General features: G+C 36.8%; 2 protein-coding genes across 3 annotated transcripts in view; both read left to right on the forward strand.

Moving 5' to 3' along the window:
- The first annotated feature begins 7295 nt into the window (after positions 1 to 7295).
- LOC586928 (peroxisomal carnitine O-octanoyltransferase-like) lies at positions 7296 to 14901 on the forward strand. The gene is made up of 7 exons (XM_030990141.1): positions 7296 to 7373; positions 8402 to 8512; positions 9101 to 9231; positions 9728 to 9851; positions 11680 to 11852; positions 12679 to 12798; positions 13463 to 14901. The coding sequence occupies exons 1-7, from the start codon at positions 7299 to 7301 to the stop codon at positions 13581 to 13583; spliced, it is 855 nt and encodes a 284-aa protein (XP_030846001.1). The 5' UTR covers positions 7296 to 7298; the 3' UTR covers positions 13584 to 14901.
- A 2867-nt stretch (positions 14902 to 17768) lies between these two features.
- The window catches only part of ABCB1 (egg permeability glycoprotein), a 50451-nt gene continuing 46999 nt past the window's right edge, over positions 17769 to 21220 (forward strand). For both annotated transcript variants that reach the window (XM_011676698.2, XM_011676699.2), the window contains exon 1: positions 17769 to 17882. The gene's annotated coding sequence lies outside the window, so the exon portion shown is untranslated. The remainder of the gene's footprint in view (positions 17883 to 21220) is intronic.

Genomic DNA, 21220 nt, shown 5'->3' on the forward strand with positions numbered 1-21220 from the left:
TTATGTATAAGTTTGAACTGAAACTCTCTTAATCGACTGTTAAGTGTACACTGTCTTAGTCTTAAAAATATGTTTTCTATTTCCTTACAGGAAAAACCATAGTTCCTTCCAATTCTCTCAAAAACCAAAGGTTTAAAATCATCTTTCTTTATTAATTGTACATAAATTTGTTTTGATTTTAAATCAGCTATATTAGTTGTTTTCTTCCCCAAAGTGAAATCAGTTCCAGAATTATTTTTTTCTTCTCCCTTTCTAAAATTATTTTTCCAACAAACTGGTAAACAGGTATAAAAGTGCTTGATCTTTTCAATTTCATTTACTTCAACACCTAAATCGATAAAATGCCTGTCACTTTTTAGTTTACCATCGTTTTCCAGAATATGTTTTAATTTGTAAATTCCTTTGTCATACAACCTCTTATCGTATATACAACTTCCTTTATATCGAATAAGTTTATTATTAAAAATTACCACATCACCAATGTCTATACTCCTTATATGTCTCGTATTCACCCAATCTTCTAATAAATCCTTATAAAATTGTGGAGCTGTCACTTTTAATAAACTTGGTATATAGTCACATGAAAATATCAAATCTCCACCCACGTGTTCAGTGACAAAGTTAAAATATTGTTTCCATTTCATGTCTTCATCTTTGTTTAGAAGTTTTTGAATCCACATAATTCGCTGCGATTTAACTTGTGCAGAAAAATTTAACATCTTTAACCCCCCTTGGTTATAGTCTAAGAACATGGTGTTTCTATTGATTTTATCTGTTTTTCCTTTCCATATGAAATCAAAAGTTAATTCATCCAGTGAATCATAAACCCATTTTGGAACAGGAGTAAGTGACGCCCGATAAAGAACTTTAGAATAAATGTGCACTTTCAATAGTTGAATCTTACCCATAAGTGTTAAATCCCTTTGCTTCCAAAAATTTAAAAGTGTTTTTATTTTACTTAAGATTTCTTTATAATTTAGATCTTCTTTCTTGTGTTCATCGAGGGAAAAGAAAATCCCTAAAACCTTAAGAAAGTCAACTATTTCGCCAAAAGCAAAATCACAATCTAAACGTTGACATGAACCTAACCTTAATATTTTAGTCTTGTCGTTGTTTATTTTCAGTCCAGAAATTTTTTCGAAATCTGCAAATAATACTTTTAACCTATTAATTGATTTTTTATTGCGAACAAAAATTGTCATATCATCCGCATAAAGTACTAGTTTAGTTTCCTTATCTCCAAAATTAATTCCGTCCACCAATTTATCTATTCGTAATTTGTGTGCCATTACTTCAATACACAAGATAAAGAGGTACGGAGAAAGAGGGTCTCCCTGTCTTACTCCCCTTTCTACTTTGAAATAACCAGTGGACCCTCCTTCATTTAATACACAACTTAGAGTGTTCATGTATAAAACTTTAACCCACTTTTGAAAGGACGGACCGAAACCAAATGACGACAGAACTTTTTGAAGAAATTGATGTGAAATTGAGTCAAAAGCTTTTTCGAAGTCTACAGCTAACAAAAAACCAGATAAATTGTAACGGGATGTATGAAAAATAATATCATCTATAATGCGAATGGCCTCACCAATATTCCTCCCTTTCATGTAGCCCACCTGATCTCCCATAATGATCTCATTTAATACTTTCTTGATTCGCTTAGCCAAAATTTTTGTTAAGATTTTATAATCGACATTAAGAAGGGAAATGGGTCTATAATTTTTCAGTGAAAAGGGATCTTTCCCATCTTTAGCGATTAACGTAATTACAGCTTGTTTTTGAGACGATGCTAATTCTCCTAATCTATATGCTTCATTCAAGGCATCTTTAACTAAATCTCCAATATTCGGCCAAAAGGTACGATAAAATTCTGAAGAAAAACCGTCATTTCCAGGTGATTTGTTCTGTTTTAATTCTTTTAAAATTTCTAGGCATTCTTTATTACTTATAGATCCTTCACAGTATTCTCGAGATTTTTCAGTCAATTTCGGTAAACCTTGAAAGAAACTATTATAACAATTATCCGAGCACTCGTACTCTACTTTACTGTACAACATGCTGTAAAACTTCCGGATTTCTTCAGTTATCCTTTTTTCATCGCAGCAAATAGCACCATCTGAGGTTTTAATTTTTTTAATAGTACTCTTTCTTTTGTTATTTTGCATTAATTGATTGAAATAACGCGAATCCCTTTCTCCGCTTTCGTACCACGAGGCTCGTGATCGAATCCTAATTCCTTCATTTACATAGCTATAAACTTCCTTTAATTTCTTTTTTGTATTTTCCAATTTTTCTAAAGTATCTGCATTAGTGCTTTCCGTCAATTGTTGTTCTAAACATTGTATTTCTTTTTCTAAATCTGTTCTTATTGTTCTTCTTTGATCAGCCAATTTTTTTGAAAATTTTTGTGTAAAGCTCCGAATTTTCATTTTTAAAAAATCCCATAACAACCTTTTGTCTTTTATTTTAGTTTGCAATTCGTTTTTTAATTGACAAATTTTCTTTTTTAACTCTCTAACATAATCTTCATTTTCACATAAACTATTATTGAATTTCCAATATGACCCTTTTCTTCCATTCGTTTTATTGACTGTTTTGTCAAATAAACGTAAAAATATTGAATGATGATCAGGGGCAACAGATGGAATTATATCGCACTTCATAACCATTTCCTCTAGACATTCTGATATTATCCAGTAATCTAGTCTACTTTGCATAAAGGGATTGTTTTGCATATAAGTGAATTGCCTTTTTAAAGAATGCCTACATCTCCAAATATCCAAAAGCTGCAAATCTTCCATGAATTTTTCAAATTCTCGATTAAATCTTTTCGAAATCCTGTTTAAAGATTTCCCGTTATAATCAAATTCAATGTCCCTAATCATGTTAAAATCACCACCTATTATAACCGGGTAGTTATCTTTATTTAACTTAGCCAGATTATTGCGTAATTTTCGAAGAAATTGCAATTGATCACTCTCAAAATTTCTTGTTGGAAAATACACATTGCCTAAAATCAACCTAACACCTTGAAACTTACAGTCTATAAAAATATATCTACCCTCACTGTCTTTTAAGACTTGCAATATCTCAATATCTATCCTCGGCGCAATCAAAACGAGAACTCCTTTACTGTGATTAGAACCATGACTAAAATAAGTAGAACCCTCCCACATTGAAGCCCACTTGTCCTCACAATCGCTAGTACTAAATGTTTCTTGTAGGAAAACAATGTCCGCCCCTTTATCTTTACACCAGAAAAATATGCGTTCCCTTTTATCTCTGTCCCTGATCCCTTTCACGTTGAGGGAGAACAATTTACAATTAATCAGAACATCCATAACCTATCACACACAAGAAAATTTAACCCAGTCCCAGAGCCAATCCCCCACCTTAAAGGACCCCACGAAAAGCAAGAACGAAACCCCGTCATCTGGGAAAGAAACTGATACATGTAAGGCATGCAATATTGCAGCTCCCCCGCCCCACCCCTCCCACTCTAAAAATTTCTATTTGAAGGTAACATTCCCGAAAATAAGGCTATAAAGGATTATGTACCCTCTCCACATTGAAGGTGCTATAATAGCCTGACTTACAGAATACACAAAATAAATGCTTCCTTGCAATTATAAAATAAAAAAAAAAACATGTCATGTACGAAAATCTTTGAAGGCTCTTGAATCTATTAATCACAAATTGATTAAGTATTCAGGAGTAAATTACATTTCAATAATCAACATATAAAAAGGGAACATCCTTAATAATCACAGGGTTGTAAACCAGTATCTTCCCATATAATAGCTTAACTACCAAGTAAATACCAACATGAAAAACATGCAGCTGGTAAGTACACCTGGGAACAACCAATACTCTCCGAAGCTACATCTTATCTTCTCTTATTAAGGAGTGATGCATTTCACCAACAGTCTCACAATAATAACTACAGACCTTGGAATTTGCATGCATATAAAAATAAAAAGATTTAAACAAAAAGATGACATTCTTGAAACGCATGTAGTTCGAAGCTTAAATACTTCTCAAACATAAGGAAATTTGACTTGGCAACAGCCCTGAAAAAAAAATGAAGCAATTATTTGACTAAGAATAAGAGTTATCCATTTACATTCCAATACTCTCCGAAGCTACATCTTTTCTTCTCTTATTAAGGAGTGATGCATTTCACCCAATCAACAGTCTCACAATAGAAACTACAGACTCTTGGAATTTGCATGCATATAAAAAAAGTTTTTTTTTTAAACAAAAAGATGACATTCTTGAGACGCATGTAGTTCGAAGCTTAAATACTTCTCAAACATAAGGAAATTTGACCTGGCAACAGCCCTGAAAAAAAAAAAAGGAAGCAATTATTTGACTAAGAATAAGAGTTATCCATTTACATTCCAATACTCTCCGAAGCTACATCTTTTCTTCTCTTATTAAGGAGTGATGCATTTCACCAACAGTCTCACAATAATAACTACAGACCCTTGGAATTTGCATGCATATAAAAATAAAAAAAAATTAAACAAAAAGATGACATTCTTGAGACGCATGTAGTTCGAAGCTTAAATACTTCTCAAACATAAGGAAATTTGACTTGGCAACAGCCCTGAAAAAAAAATGAAGCAATTATTTGACTAAGAATAAGAGTTATCCATTTACATTCCAATACTCTCCGAAGCTACATCTTTTCTTCTCTTATTAAGGAGTGATGCATTTCACCCAATCAACAGTCTCACAATAGAAACTACAGACTCTTGGAATTTGCATGCATATAAAAAAAGTTTTTTTTTTTTTTTTCCCCCTCTCCTCTAGAACTGTCAAATAGATTTTCCATTGGGAGAACAAAAGCATTTCCAGTATGCTAATAAGTGTATTGCTTCTCGTGACATAATAGATAAGTACACCTGAAAAAAATGAAGCAATTATTTGACTAAGAATAAGAGTTATCCATTTACATTCCAATACTCTCCGAAGCTACATCTTTTCTTCTCTTATTAAGGAGTGATGCATTTCACCAACAGTCTCACAATAATAACTACAGACCCTTGGAATTTGCATGCATATAAAAAAAAAAAATTAAACAAAAAGATGACATTCTTGAGACGCATGTAGTTCGAAGCTTAAATACTTCTCAAACATAAGGAAATTTGACTTGTCAACAGCCCTGAAAAAATAATGAAGCAATTATTTGACTAAGAATAAGAGTTATCCATTTACATTCCAATACTCTCCGAAGCTACATCTTTTCTTCTCTTATTAAGGAGTGATGTATTTCACCCAATCAACAGTCTCACAATAGAAACTACAGACTCTTGGAATTTGCATGCCTATAAAAAAAGTTTTTTTTTTAAACAAAAAGATGACATTCTTGAGACGCATGTAGTTCGAAGCTTAAATACTTCTCAAACATAAGGAAATTTGACCTGGCAACAGCCCTGAAAAAAAAAATGAAGCAATTATTTGACTAAGAATAAGAGTTATCCATTTACATTCCAATACTCTCCGAAGCTACATCTTTTCTTCTCTTATTAAGGAGTGATGCATTTCACCAACAGTCTCACAATAATAACTACAGACCCTTGGAATTTGCATGCATATAAAAAAAAAAAAAAAATTAAACAAAAAGATGACATTCTTGAGACGCATGTAGTTCGAAGCTTAAATACTTCTCAAACATAAGGAAATTTGACTTAGCAACAGCCCTGAAAGAAAAATGAAGCAATTATTTGACTAAGAATAAGAGTTATCCATTTACATTCCAATACTCTCCGAAGCTACATCTTTTCTTCTCTTATTAAGGAGTGATGCATTTCACCAACAGTCTCACAATAATAACTACAGACCCTTGGAATTTGCATGCATATAAAAAAAAAAAAATTAAACAAAAAGATGACATTCTTGAGACGCATGTAGTTCGAAGCTTAAATACTTCTCAAACATAAGGAAATTTGACTTGGCAACAGCCCTGAAAGAAAAATGAAGCAATTATTTGACTAAGAATAAGAGTTATCCATTTACATTCCAATACTCTCCGAAGCTACATCTTTTCTTCTCTTATTAAGGAGTGATGCATTTCACCCAATCAACAGTCTCACAATAGAAACTACAGACTCTTGGAATTTGCATGCATATAAAAAAAAGTTTTTTTTTTTTTTTTTTTTTTCCCCTCTCCTCTAGAACTGTCAAATAGATTTTCCATTGGGAGAACAAAAGCATTTCCAGTATGCTAATAAGTGTATTGCTTCTCGTTACATAATAGATAAGTACACCTGAAAAAAATGAAGCAATTATTTGACTAAGAATAAGAGTTATCCATTTACATTCCAATACTCTCCGAAGCTACATCTTTTCTTCTCTTATTAAGGAGTGATGCATTTCACCAACAGTCTCACAATAATAACTACAGACCTTGGAATTTGCATGCATATAAAAAAAAAATTTAAACAAAAAGATGACATTCTTGAGACGCATGTAGTTCGAAGCTTAAATACTTCTCAAACATAAGGAAATTTGACTTGTCAACAGCCCTGAAAAAATAATGAAACAATTATTTGACTAAGAATAAGAGTTATCCATTTACATTCCAATACTCTCCGAAGCTACATCTTTTCTTCTCTTATTAAGGAGTGATGCATTTCACCCAATCAACAGTCTCACAATAGAAACTACAGACTCTTGGAATTTGCATGCATATAAAAAAAAAAAAATGTTTTTCTTTTTTTTCCCGCTCCTCTAGAACTGTCAAATAGATTTTCCATTGAGAGAACGAAAGCATTTCCAGTATGCTAATAAGTGTATTGCTTCTCGTGACATAATAGATAAGTACACCTGAAAAAAAAATGAAGCAATTATTTGACTAAGAATAAGAGTTATCCATTTACATTCCAATACTCTCCGAAGCTACATCTTTTCTTCTCTTATTAAGGAGTGATGCATTTCACCAACAGTCTCACAATAATAACTACAGACCCTTGGAATTTGCATGCATATAAAAATAAAAAAAAATTAAACAAAAAGATGACATTCTTGAGACGCATGTAGTTCGAAGCTTAAATACTTCTCAAACATAAGGAAATTTGACTTGGCAACAGCCCTGAAAAAAAAAATGAAGCAATTATTTGACTAAGAATAAGAGTTATCTGAATGCTGAAAGAAATCGATCATTAGCAGTGGATGCAGGGTGCACCCCCTCATATTTTGCTTTGATTCTGTAGACATATTATTGACTAACAATGAAACAGGTTGGAATTTACCTGATGAATATATCTCTGTTTAATTTGCAGCATGCTCCCATGGACGGAATGGCAGTAGTAGTCTTGACCTTATTCATCAATTCACGGATGGTCAAGGATGGAGGAGAATGGCCAGTGAGTTCAAAATGTCTAAGAGGGCGAGTCAACTCCGATCAGAGGCGACGATCCGGGGGGGGGGGGGGACGGGGGTACATGTCCCCCTCAAAAAAATGTATAGCAAATACTGACTTAAGGTTGCAACACTCTTTTATGCTTTGGAGGGCCCAAGAGTGCAGCGTAAAGACTAATGGAAATGTAAAAATCTTTACGCTCGGTCGCTACGCTCCCTCGCATAAAATCCTTCAAAATGTACAAGTAAATATTTTTAGAAAATCTGTATTCCGTTGGTATCACGGTGATACAGATTTCCCTCGCATTCCGTCCCCCCCCCCCCACTCCCTCTCCCCCCCCCCCGGTCATTGAAGGAAATCGCCGCCCCTGACTCCGATATATTGTTTTAATATTTTGTATTTGTTTGTTGTTATTATATTTGTTTGTTTTAGCTTTTTAAAGAGAAAATAAAAGAACCAAAAATAATGAACGATTGAGAAATTGAGGGTGTCTTTCATTTTACAAGCCTAATACTTGGAGTGAATCCCCCTCAATGAATCACAAACATATCCAAGAAATTTTCTATCCACTATATGTGATTACAATATTTTGACTTCTTTTGATTATCTTAATGTTGTCTTCTCCATATTAGTGGTCTCATCCTTCTATTTATCTCTCCTTTCCCATGTTTGTTCACACGCAACTCTTTTCTTCTCTTCTCCTCGTCTTCTCTTCTCCTCGTCTTCTCTTCTCCTCTTCCTTCCTCGACTATCCCCTCTCCTCTTTCTCTCTTTTCTCTTCCTCTCTCTCTCTCTCTCTCTCTTTCTGTCTCTTTCTCTCTTTCTCTCTATTATGTCTGTCTCTATCTCCCTCTCTCTCGCTTTCGGTGTCATCTCTCTCTCTCTTTCTCTCTCGCTTTCGGTCCCCCCCCCTCTCTCTCTCTCTCTCTCTTTCTGTTCCCCCCCCCTCTCTCTCTCTCTCTCTTTCTGTTTCTCTCTCCCCCCCCTCTCTCTCTCTCTCTCTCTCTCTCTCTCTCTCTCTCTAAATATCAGGGTGAGTCTACAGTACGATCTGACATTCTTATGCCGATAGAAATGATCTTCACTGTTGATCAGAGGGTTCGGGATGATATACATCATGCTACTGACACTTATCACAAACTGGTAGGTTGCCTTCATCACCCTTCTCACCAGTCACGGTTCTGGGAGGTTTGGGGGCTTAAACCCCTGCCCCCCCCCCCCCGAAAAAGAAAATCAAGCCCCCCCCCCCCCCCCTATGAAGGAAAGAGCTTGGATAAATGAGGCACATGTAGAACCAGGGTCGGAGATTAAACTCAAGAGTTCAAAATAATATCAAACAAAAGATTCGAAATAAATGATACTAATTTAAATTCTCAAATTGATGGACAAAAGAAAATACCCCCCCCCCCCCTCGAAGGCAACTTGGATTATGCGTTAACTCTAAACTATGGTGGCCCTGAAGGGACACCTGTCGTGACATTTATTTCGATAAGTTCCGGCGCAGACAGATGTGCCCGAAAGCATTGATTTGGCGTTACCGTGAGAATGGTCACAATCAGATATTGGCACTATAATTATTGATCAGGAATCAAGGAATGTACATTTATATATCTAGTAATCCTTTTTTCTTCTTCATAAAGGCAGAATAATGTTGCACAATATTCAAGAAATGTATGCATTTCATTTTTTTTCCCGCTACCCCACCATTTCTAAACCTCCCTTGTCATTTAGGCTTCCAACTATGAAGTAGTGTATAGTACTTACAAACTTTTTGGCAAAGACTTCATGAAGGAACACAAGATGCATCCAGATGCAACAATACAGCTAGCTCTCCAGCTAGCCTACTATACAGCGTTCGATAAGTAAGTTTTCATCTATAAGCAGTCACATTATCAATTCATTTTCAACTGCATACTTGCTATACACCTTTGAAAAGGGAGATAAAATATTTAAGGATAGATTTTCTTTTAAAGGAACTAGATTGTTTATGTGTTCACCCAACATTAAAAGCGTCAAATTATTATATTTTGAAATAAGAAATTACATTAAAATTTTCAATTCTGCAAAAGGTATGTGCCAAGTTGTAGAACAATTGACTAGGCAATAATCGATCTACTCTCTCTCTCTCTCTCTCTCCCCTCCCCCTGCCCGGCCTGTCCCCCCCCCCCCCTCTCATCGCCCCCTCCCTGCTCTCTCGTTCTCTCTTTCTTTATGTCTCTCTCTTTCTCTCTCTCTCCCTTTCTGTTTCTCTCTCTCTCTCTCTCTCTCTCCAATTCCCTCCGTCCCCACCCCCTCTCTCTCCTTTTCTCTTTCTTTCTTTCTCTTTTCCATTCTCTACCTCTTTCTTTGCATTTCCAGACCTGGTGCAGCATATGAAACAGCAACAACTCGTCAATTCTACCATGGACGAACAGACACAATGAGATCTTGTTCCATGGAAGCTATTGATTGGTGTAAAGCTATGCTGGACAGTCAGGCAGATGTAAGTACGTATTGATAGAAACAATATACAACATATTATACATATAAGAATAAGAATATGTAATATTATTATATCTTATAATGATATCTTATTCTCATATATGAGTAGTTTTTAAACAGAATGTCCCCTCGCATTTTCTCGCATTTAACCGAATTCTGAATCCGCCCCTGGTTCCAGAGGCAAAGTATCCCTGAGCCCCAATGTATTCTTAGCATCACTTCACACTTATACACGCAAAAAACTGAGGTGCTAAATGTTGGGTGCTGAGTGAGATTCTGCACTTGAAGTGCCAAAATCAGCACTTGACGGGTTAACTTTAACAAGGAAACCGAAACGTGCTGAATATTTGAGTGCAGAAAACGAGTGCTATAACAATATGCAGCACTTAACATCGAGTGCTGACTGCATAACCTGGTCTGATTGGTCGGTTAGTATAATAGCTGTTACCTTGTGAATATTTGTTTTTGAATCAAATTCAGCTAAGAGATTCTTACATTCTTCATTCTCCAGGTCAATACCCAAGGCCTCAAAAGTCTCAACAACATCAGTATTCAAAGCTGTTGCAGCAGATAACACTCTGTTTGTCATAGCATGGGTCATGTTGGTGTTTGATAAAAGAGAACCAATGAAAAATGCAGCTGGTCTCACTATGAACATGACAAACAATGAAAGCGGACAAAATATACAGTTCCTCAGGTAGACAAAGGAACATCCCTTGACTGCTATTATGTAAAATGTGTAGAACAGGTGAATATGCATGTGACACCTGTTCTACACATTTTTACATAATAGCAGTGAAGGGATGTTCCTTTGTCTACCTAAGGAACTGTATATTTTGTCCGCTTTCATTGTCTGTCATATTCATAGTGTCTTGTACTGTCATTATGCATTGCTCCATCTTGTTCTTGTAGTAGGCCTATCCTATCATCATCATCATCAAATGCATCATCTGCTGCAGGATTATGCACTTCACCAACAGCAACACCCAAATCAGCATCAACTAGACCCTCCATACCCTGTACAACTTCAGGTTCAGGTTCTTCTTGTGGATGTTGGTTTAATAAATGTTTCCTGTAAGAGTTGAAAGTGGTAAATGACGAAGGACATCCACCTTGACCACATACCAAATGTAGATGGGGCATGTCAAACAACGCATGAGTTAGCACTTGCACAAGGGCTATTCTGCTAGCACCCAAAAGAGAGCAAAACTTGGCACTTTAAGTGCACAACAGTCAGCTCCTTTGGGTGCTAGCAAAGTAGCCCGGGTGCAAGTGCTAACTCAGCACTTCGAGTGCAGTCACTATGCGAGCTCCTATAAAGTGCTAAAATTGAATCTTTAAGTGCTAAATTTAGCACAACAGTCAGCTCCTTTGGGTGCTAGCAAAGTAGCCCGGGTGCAAGTGCTAACTCAGCACTTCGAGTGCAGTCACTATGCGAGCTCCTAAAAAGTGCTAAAATTGAATCTTTAAGTGCTAAATTTAGCACTTTTTTTTTTAGTGTATTAGTATTACGTAGGGGTGTTACACAAAGACTAAGATCGACTTTAAGTTGGACTTAGCTATGGAAGGCCTTTCATGCCACTAGTTTCTCTAACCATTCCTGGCATTGTTTTCTGAAAGGGACGTACAAATCGTGGTCACAAATCTATAGAATTAATTTTTTAAAAAGATCATTATTGAAGGAAAAATATTATCTAAAGATCATTATTTAGAGACCAATAGTGAGAGCAACCAGTGGCTTGAACAGCCTGCCATAGTTAAGTCCAACTTAAAGTCGATCTTAGTCTTTGTGAAACACCTCCTTTGGTCTCATTGTTCATTCCGTCTAGCCCACACACCAGCGATCTCTACTGAGGAAAGCCCATGACAAGCATCTCACCCTGATGGCCGAAGCTGCCAGTGGTCAAGGCATTGACCGCCATCTTCTTGGCCTCTACATCCTGTCTCAAGAAATGGGATTGCCCATACCAGACCTGTTCATGGATAAGGCTTTCGTTCTCAGGTAAGGGTTGAAAATAAGGATACAAAATAAAGTGCCACGGTTTGATTTCTTGTAATGTTTAGGTTTAAAGCCAAATAGTTATGGTAAATTTTACTCAGAATTCTTTGATTTTTTAAAAATAATTCCCCCCCCCCAATGTTGCCGTCTACATCAACGATTCTAGTATTTTTATGTCAGTATCAATTTTGATAACCCTATGACAGCTTTGATCGTAAGAAAAATAATTTTGAATAAAGATACTTTCGATATTAAGTATGTTCAGTATTCCTTGATAGTTGCCAACGCTCAGGACAAAGAAGACCCCAAAAGGCCTACCTCTGACTTGAAATTGAATATAAAGTTGAAATTTTAAATGTTATTTTCCACAGGGGCGGATCCAGCCACAACAAAAAAAGGGGGGGGGGGCAATTTTTTTTTTTGTGAGGAAATATTTAGCGGCAACTCCGCCAGTCAATGAATAAGCGGGGGGGGGAACACTTTTTCTGATTTAAAATAAGCGGGGGGAGATTTTTTGATATTTTAAATATATTTTTTGTCGGGGGGGGCGCTAAAAAAAATTGTAAAAGGTAAAATTATTGTTACGGTCTTATTTTTTTATCAATTTTGTTCTTGCTGGGGGTCGGGCCTGTCGCCCCCCCCCCCTGGATCTGCGCCTAATTGTCAATTTGGATACTTGTTTATCACTGGTATAATGTTGCCTATTGTGCACATAATAGACAGACATACAGACAGACTGAGAGACAGACAATGTCGTATAGATATAAGTGTGTGTGTATTGGTAATTGTGTTTGGTTTGATCGTATTTCAACCATTTATCTCGTTACAGTGGAGGAGGGGGTAACTTTCCGCTGTCTACCAGTACATTAGGCTACACACCAGGGGTTGCAGCCATGTCCCCTATGAGACAGGATGGGTACATGTGCTGCTATACCATTGGCAAAGAGCAGTAAGTAATTTGAATCATCTCTTTCTGCCTATGTCTGTTACTCCTGACTCCTTTCTCTCCCCCTCTCTCTCCCTCCTCTTCTCTCTTCTCTCTCCTCTTCCCTTCTTCCTCCATTCTATGTGGCTCTCGCTGCCCCCTCCCTCTTTCTACATGTATCTCTCTCTCTGTCTTCCTCTGTCTATGTCTCTCTCTCCCTCTTCATATGTCTGTCTCCCCCACTCTCTCTGTCTCTCCATGTCTCTGTCTCCCCTCCCTCCCCCCCTCTCTCTCTCTCTCTCTGCGGATGAGCTTATTTAGACTGCTGAGAGCAGAAGTATATGTATAAAGCTTCGAATACGAACTGATTGATTGATTAATTGATTGATTGATAGTTTGATGGATTGTGATGGATGTTCTATTCATTTGTTGATTGATAAATTGATTTGTGATGATATTGAATGACTGATGAAGTTTTTTAAAAAGAGATAACTTAATGATTTGTTGATGGATTAATTGACAGATCAGTCAATCACTGATTTGTCAAAATGATAAATTATTTGGGTTCGTTCATGTATGGATATATTGACAGATGACTTTACTAATTGATGAATCCATGAACAGGTCGATCGATTAATAATTGCTGAATAAATAGATAGAAACATTTATCCCCTCTTCTGGTATCCAGGCTCGAGTTCACTGTGAGTTCCTTCAAGAGCTGTGCTGAGACCAATCCTAACCTATTCTTCCGCCAAATCACCCTCGCCCTCAACAAAATGGCGAACCTACTCCTATCTGCCAAACTTTAAAATCAACAGAAATATTTGACATCAGAATTGAAATTCCTAATGTCTTATGATTATTGTACTGTTATATAATTATCTTAAGTTGATTGCGCAGATTGTTGGTTGGAGATGAACTAAAATAATTTAATTTCATGACATCAAATTCAGAAAGAATTATGATAGCCATCCGTTGCACGAACACACATGCATAGTCACACACGCGTGCACAAAATAAAAATGGAAATTCCCATAAAACTTGCGATGAAGAAACAAAATTTCCAGTGTGCTTTTTATAAATCAAAGTGATTTATCCGATATGCCCTTGAACAAAATTAATTTTCTTGTATTGTTATGTTATTATTCGTTGGTATCTTGGCAATAATTACCGGTATTGCAGGAAAAGAATCTTTTGTTATAGAGCTGACAACTACAGACCTTTCATGGTTATGAAATAATATATGTAATCTTTAATAATATAGATTACATATATTAATAATATATGTAATTGAATTGAATTGAATGTTTCTATGCTGTGGTGTGGTAATTCATTTATTTGACTTTCAGTCGAGTGTTTAAGGGTTCCAGCCAAAGTCTTTTGGAAGGCATTAATCTTAATTTGCCACTCTCCACCCAGGCGTAGGGTAAAGGCAACATGGTAGGAACAACAAATCACTGACATCCCAAGAGCCTTGGTGTAAAAGCGTGGCTAAATTTACTACTTTAGTTAGGGTTATAAATAAAGCTGGTCTATGATGGATTTTTCTTTTTTGAATGCAATGTGAACATTTAAATGTGCTTTGTTTTACTTTAAATATTATAGCTTTCATCAAGAATACGTCATGTATTAAAAGCGGTTGGCAGCTGGAAATATAATTGATCAATTTTGTTTATATTTTGAAATTGAAAAGGCTTTAATGGAAATATTCCATCCTGTTTTCCCGAATTCATGGATTGACAGTTCGCTGACTTACACTAGTTTATCTTCTTTTACATACTACGGAAAGTCAATCTAATTGCTGAATACCAAATCATATTCGTTGTGATCATTATTTTTCGCTCACGGTTGATCATAATTTCACTCGTATACTAGGTCCATAATTTTTTCCTAATATATAGTAAACTATACCCCAGATTCCATACGCAAGATTATGAATATCTTCAATGTATTATGATGTATATCTTGTTTATCTTCTTTTGATATTTGTTTAAGGAAAGTAAATCTAATTGCTAAAGATCAAATGGTATTCGTTGTGATCATTTTCGCTCAAGGTTGATCATATTTCACTCGTATTCTAGGTCCATAAATTATTCCTAATATATAGTGAACTACCCCAGATTCCATACGCAAGATTATGAATATCTTTAACATACATCATGTATATAATAAAGATGATATGTAATATTTCAGATTATGTAACCCGTTTCAGTGTATTGTATTTCGTTTTGTTAAGAATAGAACTTTTTTCTTCTTCTTTTATTGAGAAACTATTAAAACAATGAACTGAAATGTAACTGCAATAAACTACCGTTCTGGGATCCCAGAGTCTTTTAATTGTTGTTAAGTTTCAGATGTTCTGCTGCCTCCGCCCTTGCCCCCACCATTCCCATTCGAATTGAAAGACCAGTGGTGAAGATACAGACATAATGCGCAGAGGGGCATGTGTCCCTAGAGAGAGAGAGAGAGAGAGAGAGAGAGAGAGAGAGAGAGAGAGAGAGAGAGAGAGAGAGAAAGAGAGAGGGAGGAACTTTGAGACAGAGAGAGAGAGAAAGAGAGGGGGACTTTGAGAGAGAGAGAGAGAGAAAGAGGGGGGGGGGGAAGAGAGAAAGAGAGAGAGAGAGAGAGAGAGAGAGAGAGAGAGAGAGAGAGATGGGGAGGAAGAGAGACTAGAGAGCGGGAATAAATGAGAGAGAGAGAGAGAGAGAGAGAGAGAGAGGGGGGGGGGGGGTCAACGTAAACATGGTTAGATTATTGTATCCTCTTTCCCAAAATCACCGAGCCCGATCGCCTTGTTCTTGTTCTTTTACTTTTGTGATGTTTCTCTGCAATGAAACTCGAGTTCACAATTTTTACTTATTATGAATAAGTACAAAATTTGTACTTTTTCATAATTTATATTTAATAAACATCCCGGCCCGCTAAACATCCCGGCCCGCTAGAGGGCGGCCACCCACGTACATTACGATTTCTATGCACAATTATTATTGCACACAAATCTATGACAATACCGTACGGCGCAAAACACAATTGGAATATATTTTAGCCGGAAAAGGTATTTCATTTAAACCCTCTTTATCAATAGGGGAGGGGATTTTCGCCTATATCACAGATGAATTGAGATGAATTTAAAGTTGAATGCATGAGCAGCGAATTTTTTAGGGTCTCTTCAGCGTACTTCATTTAAAAAATAATAATTAGGAAATACACCTGGACCATAAGCAGTGGCGTAGACAGGTTCGTACACCTGGGGGGGGGGGATGACTCAGGGGCGGGTCTAGCTTTTTGCTAAGGGGGGGGGGGTTGACCAATAATGACGATGCGGAGCATCGTCCACGAGCCGCGAAGCGGCGAGCCGATTTTTTTTTGGGTGTTTATTTGAACCCCGTAAGTGATGTTTTCCTGGCATCTATTAACACAATGGAGACCATAAAAAGCAGTGCATGATAACGTCTTTTTAAATCAAGTAACAGTTAAATACACAGTTATATCCAGAGTTATCATGTGTTTGGTTAAGTTACCAGATGAGTTGCATATCTTCTCACAATATTTGCACTTGAAAGGGTTTCTCTCCAGCGTGCGTTCTTTTTTCTTTTTTTTTCTTTTTTTCTTCTTCTTTTTTTCTCCTTTTTTTTTAGTTTGTTTTTTTTGGGCCGCCCAAGGGGGGGGGGGGTTTAAACCCCCTACCCCCCCCCCCCCGTAGATCCGCGCCTGTTTAATCTTGTGGTTATCTTGTGGTTTCCAAACCACAAGATAACCACAAAATACTTGTAAGATTTTCTTTTTTTTACCGTCTGAATTGGCTTTCACCGTATGAATGCGGCTAATAACAATAAACACAATTACAATAATGATGAGGATTATTATTATCATCATCATAATTATTATTATTATTAATATTATAATTGTTATCATTATTATTATTACTATTATTATCATCATTATGACTTATTAAGTAAGCAAATATCATTCCCAAAAACCTGGGGGGATGATTGTACATGCCACCCCCCCCCCCACCTTGTGAGGTGGGGGGGATGCATCCCCCTCATCCCCCCCCGTTGTCTACGCCCCTGACCATAAGTCTTGAAATGAGTAATACACCATTACTCCAAACGACAGAAAAGGCTTAGGCTTAGATAATGACTTTGAATGAGCTTGGACGATACCATTTTTTTTTTTTTTTTGGAGGGGGGGGGGGGGGGGTGCTCATAAATGCATCGTAAATTGCAATTCATGATCACAGTTACGGCTGAATTTACTGCTGGAAATTCAAGAGTGAAATGAAAGTTGAAATTGCAAACGATAGGCAGAATTCAGTATCTGATCAAGGATTCTCTGGCCGGGGCATATGTTAAGTGCTGACTGCTGACAAGCAACAACAAAACAACAACAGCAATTACATCAGAGAGATGATAAAGCAAAGAAAAAAATTATCATATTTTTCCGAAAGACTCATTAATATGCACAAAATTAATATGTACACTTCTTTCTTTCTTTCTTCTTTTACTTTAATTCCTATGTACCTGCCCCCCCCCCCCCACTCAGTGTTATTTAGGGTACGCATATGCATGTTCCCTCCTTTTGAAAACACCCCCTAAGTCCGTGTGTGTAAAGTCAATACGGGCCGGATAGTAGCTAGGATAACTACCCCTACCACCAAGTTCTCCCCATAGAGATATGGTTCTCCCCCTTCTCCATGCCCCCCCCCCCCGATCCGTATATGCATGCTGCAGTTCGAGTTCAACATCTATAATTTACTACCTTATAAACCACAATTACATATAGGTGTTTACATATATGTTTATACTTCTCTCTCTCTCAGTTTCTCTCTTTCCGTTATAATTTTGTTGCTGTTATTACAATAAAATGACAACGTACAAACTCTCCGTCTACTCTAGATATTATGGTCGAGATTGCGTTATTGATAGTTATGCGCATGCGTATTAATTGATCGATGCATGACGTAATGCTGATAACGCCTTCTTACACCGCATCCCATCATGTGTGTATAATATGCCATGCATATATGCTCAGCTCAGATAGATGCGACTGCAACAGGGACATCATCGAAAGTCCATCATCAGCCACTAGGTGATTTTCCACTAGGTGTAAGTACACTCTACTAATTAACTATTTAATAATTCATAATCTTAACCCGAATATTTTCTTTTAGCTTGGAAAGCGCAAATGTTTCGTTTTTGTTATAATAAGAAGAAAGAGAGAGTGAACCTTGACCGTCGCTGCATGCGCGGCTGCCAGCGCCAGAGCTGAGGCTGAAAGGTACCGTTAAGTTTGCGTCTCCGTCGCGGTCCGGCGATCCTCGGGCCGGGTCGATTCCGTGGGTATGGAGCCAACTGCAGCTTCACTAAGTAATATAATATTAGCATGATTAGTAATTTAGTATTACTATAGTATTAGCCAAACTCCGCTACTCTCATTCTATATATTCTGATTTTTATGTGCTTTACATTTATACAAAAATGAATCACTGAATTCATTGAATTGTGTTGCACTTGCAAGTTGCAGTCTGTCTGTGAATGTGACAATTTGTGATTGCTATGTCATTATGATAGCATTCACAATCACACACATAACATATTTATTTTGTATACCTTGGTGTTGTTTCTTTCTAGATCTAGACTCTATTTGTTGCATGTGTGAGTTATATTGAACTTTGAATAAATTAAGCTTTTGTTTCAGTGTTTTTCATAATTCATTTATTTTGCAGCAGAGATTGTATCTTATTTGTTTTGTAATTTTGTATCAACTTCACATCAACGCATACACGTACATGTACATTCACCAATTTCCCATGTTTATATGTATCTGATCTCAACAGTTCATCGTCATGACTCACTTGTTCAGTGGAGTGGACTTGTACTTTAAATTATATCTCTTTTTGAAATCATTACTTTTCCATATTTCTCTAATTAGTTTTTGCCAAAGCAACTGGATATATAATAAACATGGGATTACTCATTATGGGAAGTCTACCCTGATATTAAATTGGTTATAGTAAAGGCAACAAAAAAAGAACATAAATTGATCAGTTATAGTTTGAGTAAAATTATAGAGATAAAGTTTTGATCAATCAGAATTAAATTTGCAACTCCATGACGTACATGTACAGAGTGAGTACCTTTCAAGCATTTCTCAAATTTTTGTTTGTACACAAATGTTCAACAATTTCCATTTCATTGGTTGTTGATGAAGAGTTGGATGGGTCATGATAAAACATGGTTTCATGAAAAATAAAATGTAATGATTTTGTTAGTATAGTTGAGGCTTAGAGCAAATGGGAGAGGTCCTTGAACACATGTACTGTACATCACAGAGAAGCCAATTTCCTGTAATCAATTATAAAACACAGGAAGTTCATTACTGTCTAATGTCTTATTTATTACTTTTTCTCACTTTCACAGATTTTTCTGTGTAATGCTTTTAAAACCATCGTAACATCAGATTTGACGTCCATTAATAAGGGCATGATGCCCCACCCCTATAAATCTGGTCAAATGAAATAACAGCAAAACAGGAACAACAATAACAAATAATTAGTAAAAGAAGAAGAAAAAATGCAGAAAAAGAAATCATAGAAATCAGTTGGTGAAAACTTGAACAATTTAACTGTTTAGAATTTGAAAGTAATGAATGTTTAAAATTGTGAAAATCGTGACATTAAAATCTAAGTTGGCACTTGGCAGCTTTGTGATTTCTATGGTGAGTGCCTCTATTTATATTACTAAATCCCTACTTTTGATGTTCAGCAGGGTTTCATATAATGTACATGTATAATGTGGATGAAGCTGTAAAATTATATGTTTTATTTTAATTGTATGTTTTAGGTACAGAGATTTAATAAAACTTCTTATTTTTAGCAGGTACTTTTCTTGACCAATTTCCTGTCCTTTCTTGCTCTTACATGTATCATTAACTTAATATCTTGCTTGGATTCTCCTTTCAATACCTTTATGTGGTGTTAAGTTCTCAGTGAACCCTTCTCTATTTAAAGAAAGAGAGAGTGACATGGTAACTGCATAGACTAATATTGACCGTCCATTATTATTCATGTTTGTGTTTGTGTATAGTCCACATCCCAGAATGGAATCAATAGTCTTATTTCAATGCGTCTTGGAAGAGAGATCTAGAGAGAGAGAGAGAGAGAGAGAAAGGAAGAGAGAGAGAGAGAGAGAGAGAGCAAGAGACCTAATGCGAAATGTACACCTTATTCAGATATAATTGATTGGTCATTTAAAGTAATGGGAAACATGATCAAATAAGATCGGATTAAATTAGTAATCACTGTGCCATGGCGAGAGCATTTGATCAGCTTTCCATAATCCTCAGCGCACACTTTTGATGGTCCTCGCTTAGTCTGCAAGCGCAGACTGCAATTTGACACTTGACCACAATTCCTAAATCCTTGAGCAGAGCCTAGATCTGTCACTTTCTGGCTGTGTCAGGAGCGGCTAAAGTACAGAGTCTTTTGTAGTCTCATGGTGCAGACACTGTTACGCACAACGACTGACAACAGATTGTGCCTAGTCATGACTGACCATTAGCATCATTTAGGACATCTGTCTCATGACATAATAGAGGGTTTCGTAACACTGTCTGCCCTTGTATACCAATCAATAAGATCTCCTCGGTAAGTTCAAATAGTTACGTGTGGCACTAAACAATAGGGGAAGGGGAGTTGCTAGGGTGAGCCAAATTAATCCTTGGGTGAACAAGAGCTCCTGTCTTGGAGTATGTGTACACACCTGTGAGCTACTGAAGATTTGATAATGGAAAACAAATAGATAATGTTTTTAAATAGCACATGGAATGTTTAGTTTTCAGGGGAGGGGGGGGGGGGGGGGGTGGGCAACTGGGAAGCATTATAGGTGTACGGAGTGGTACAGTTATACCATGTTATGCTGTTTTCACACTGGCAATATTTTGCTTAACCCCGTACTATAGGTGGGGTTAAGGGGGGGTCTTAGCCCCACCTATAGTACGGGGTTAAGCCTATTCCACTTTCTGTTCAGACTGGTTTTTACCAAAGTGGGCTAAAGTTGGCTAACCCCACCTATAGTACGGGGTTAACTAACCCTGCAAAATAGCAGGGCTAACTCCGCAATTGTGGTGCTAACTCCTGCTAACCCCGCAATTGCGGTGCTAAGCAAATGAATGAGAACAGAAACGAAAAATAGTCCGGTACTACGCAATGGAGCGTATCGCAGCTGGCCAGATGCGAAGTATGTCCTATCATAACATACACGATATCCGGGGTTAACGAAATGCAGTGAGAACAGCGGGAATTTTCTTATTCCGGAATAGGCGCTAGTACGGGACTAAAAACAGCGAGTGTGAAAAGCCAAAAAAATAGTTCGGGGTTAAGGATAGTACGGGGCTAAGCAAAGTATGGGGTTAAGCAAAACCAGTGTGAAAAGAGTATTAGAGT

Source organism: Strongylocentrotus purpuratus, unplaced genomic scaffold (assembly GCF_000002235.5).
Source record: "Strongylocentrotus purpuratus isolate Spur 01 unplaced genomic scaffold, Spur_5.0 spur5_scaffold_19, whole genome shotgun sequence".
Lineage (NCBI taxonomy): Eukaryota > Metazoa > Echinodermata > Echinoidea > Camarodonta > Strongylocentrotidae > Strongylocentrotus > Strongylocentrotus purpuratus.

Excerpts from the sequence above, each read along its gene's own strand:
- LOC586928 (XM_030990141.1), top strand. The coding sequence starts at position 7,299 with ATGGACGGAATGGCAGTAGTAGTCTTGACCTTATTCATCAATTCACGG. Across the intron at positions 7,374-8,401 it reads AGGATGGAGGAGAATGGCCA|GGTGAGTCTACAGTACGATC; the intron begins GTGAGTTCAAAA and ends TCTAAATATCAG. Across the intron at positions 11,853-12,678 it reads GATAAGGCTTTCGTTCTCAG|TGGAGGAGGGGGTAACTTTC; the intron begins GTAAGGGTTGAA and ends ATCTCGTTACAG.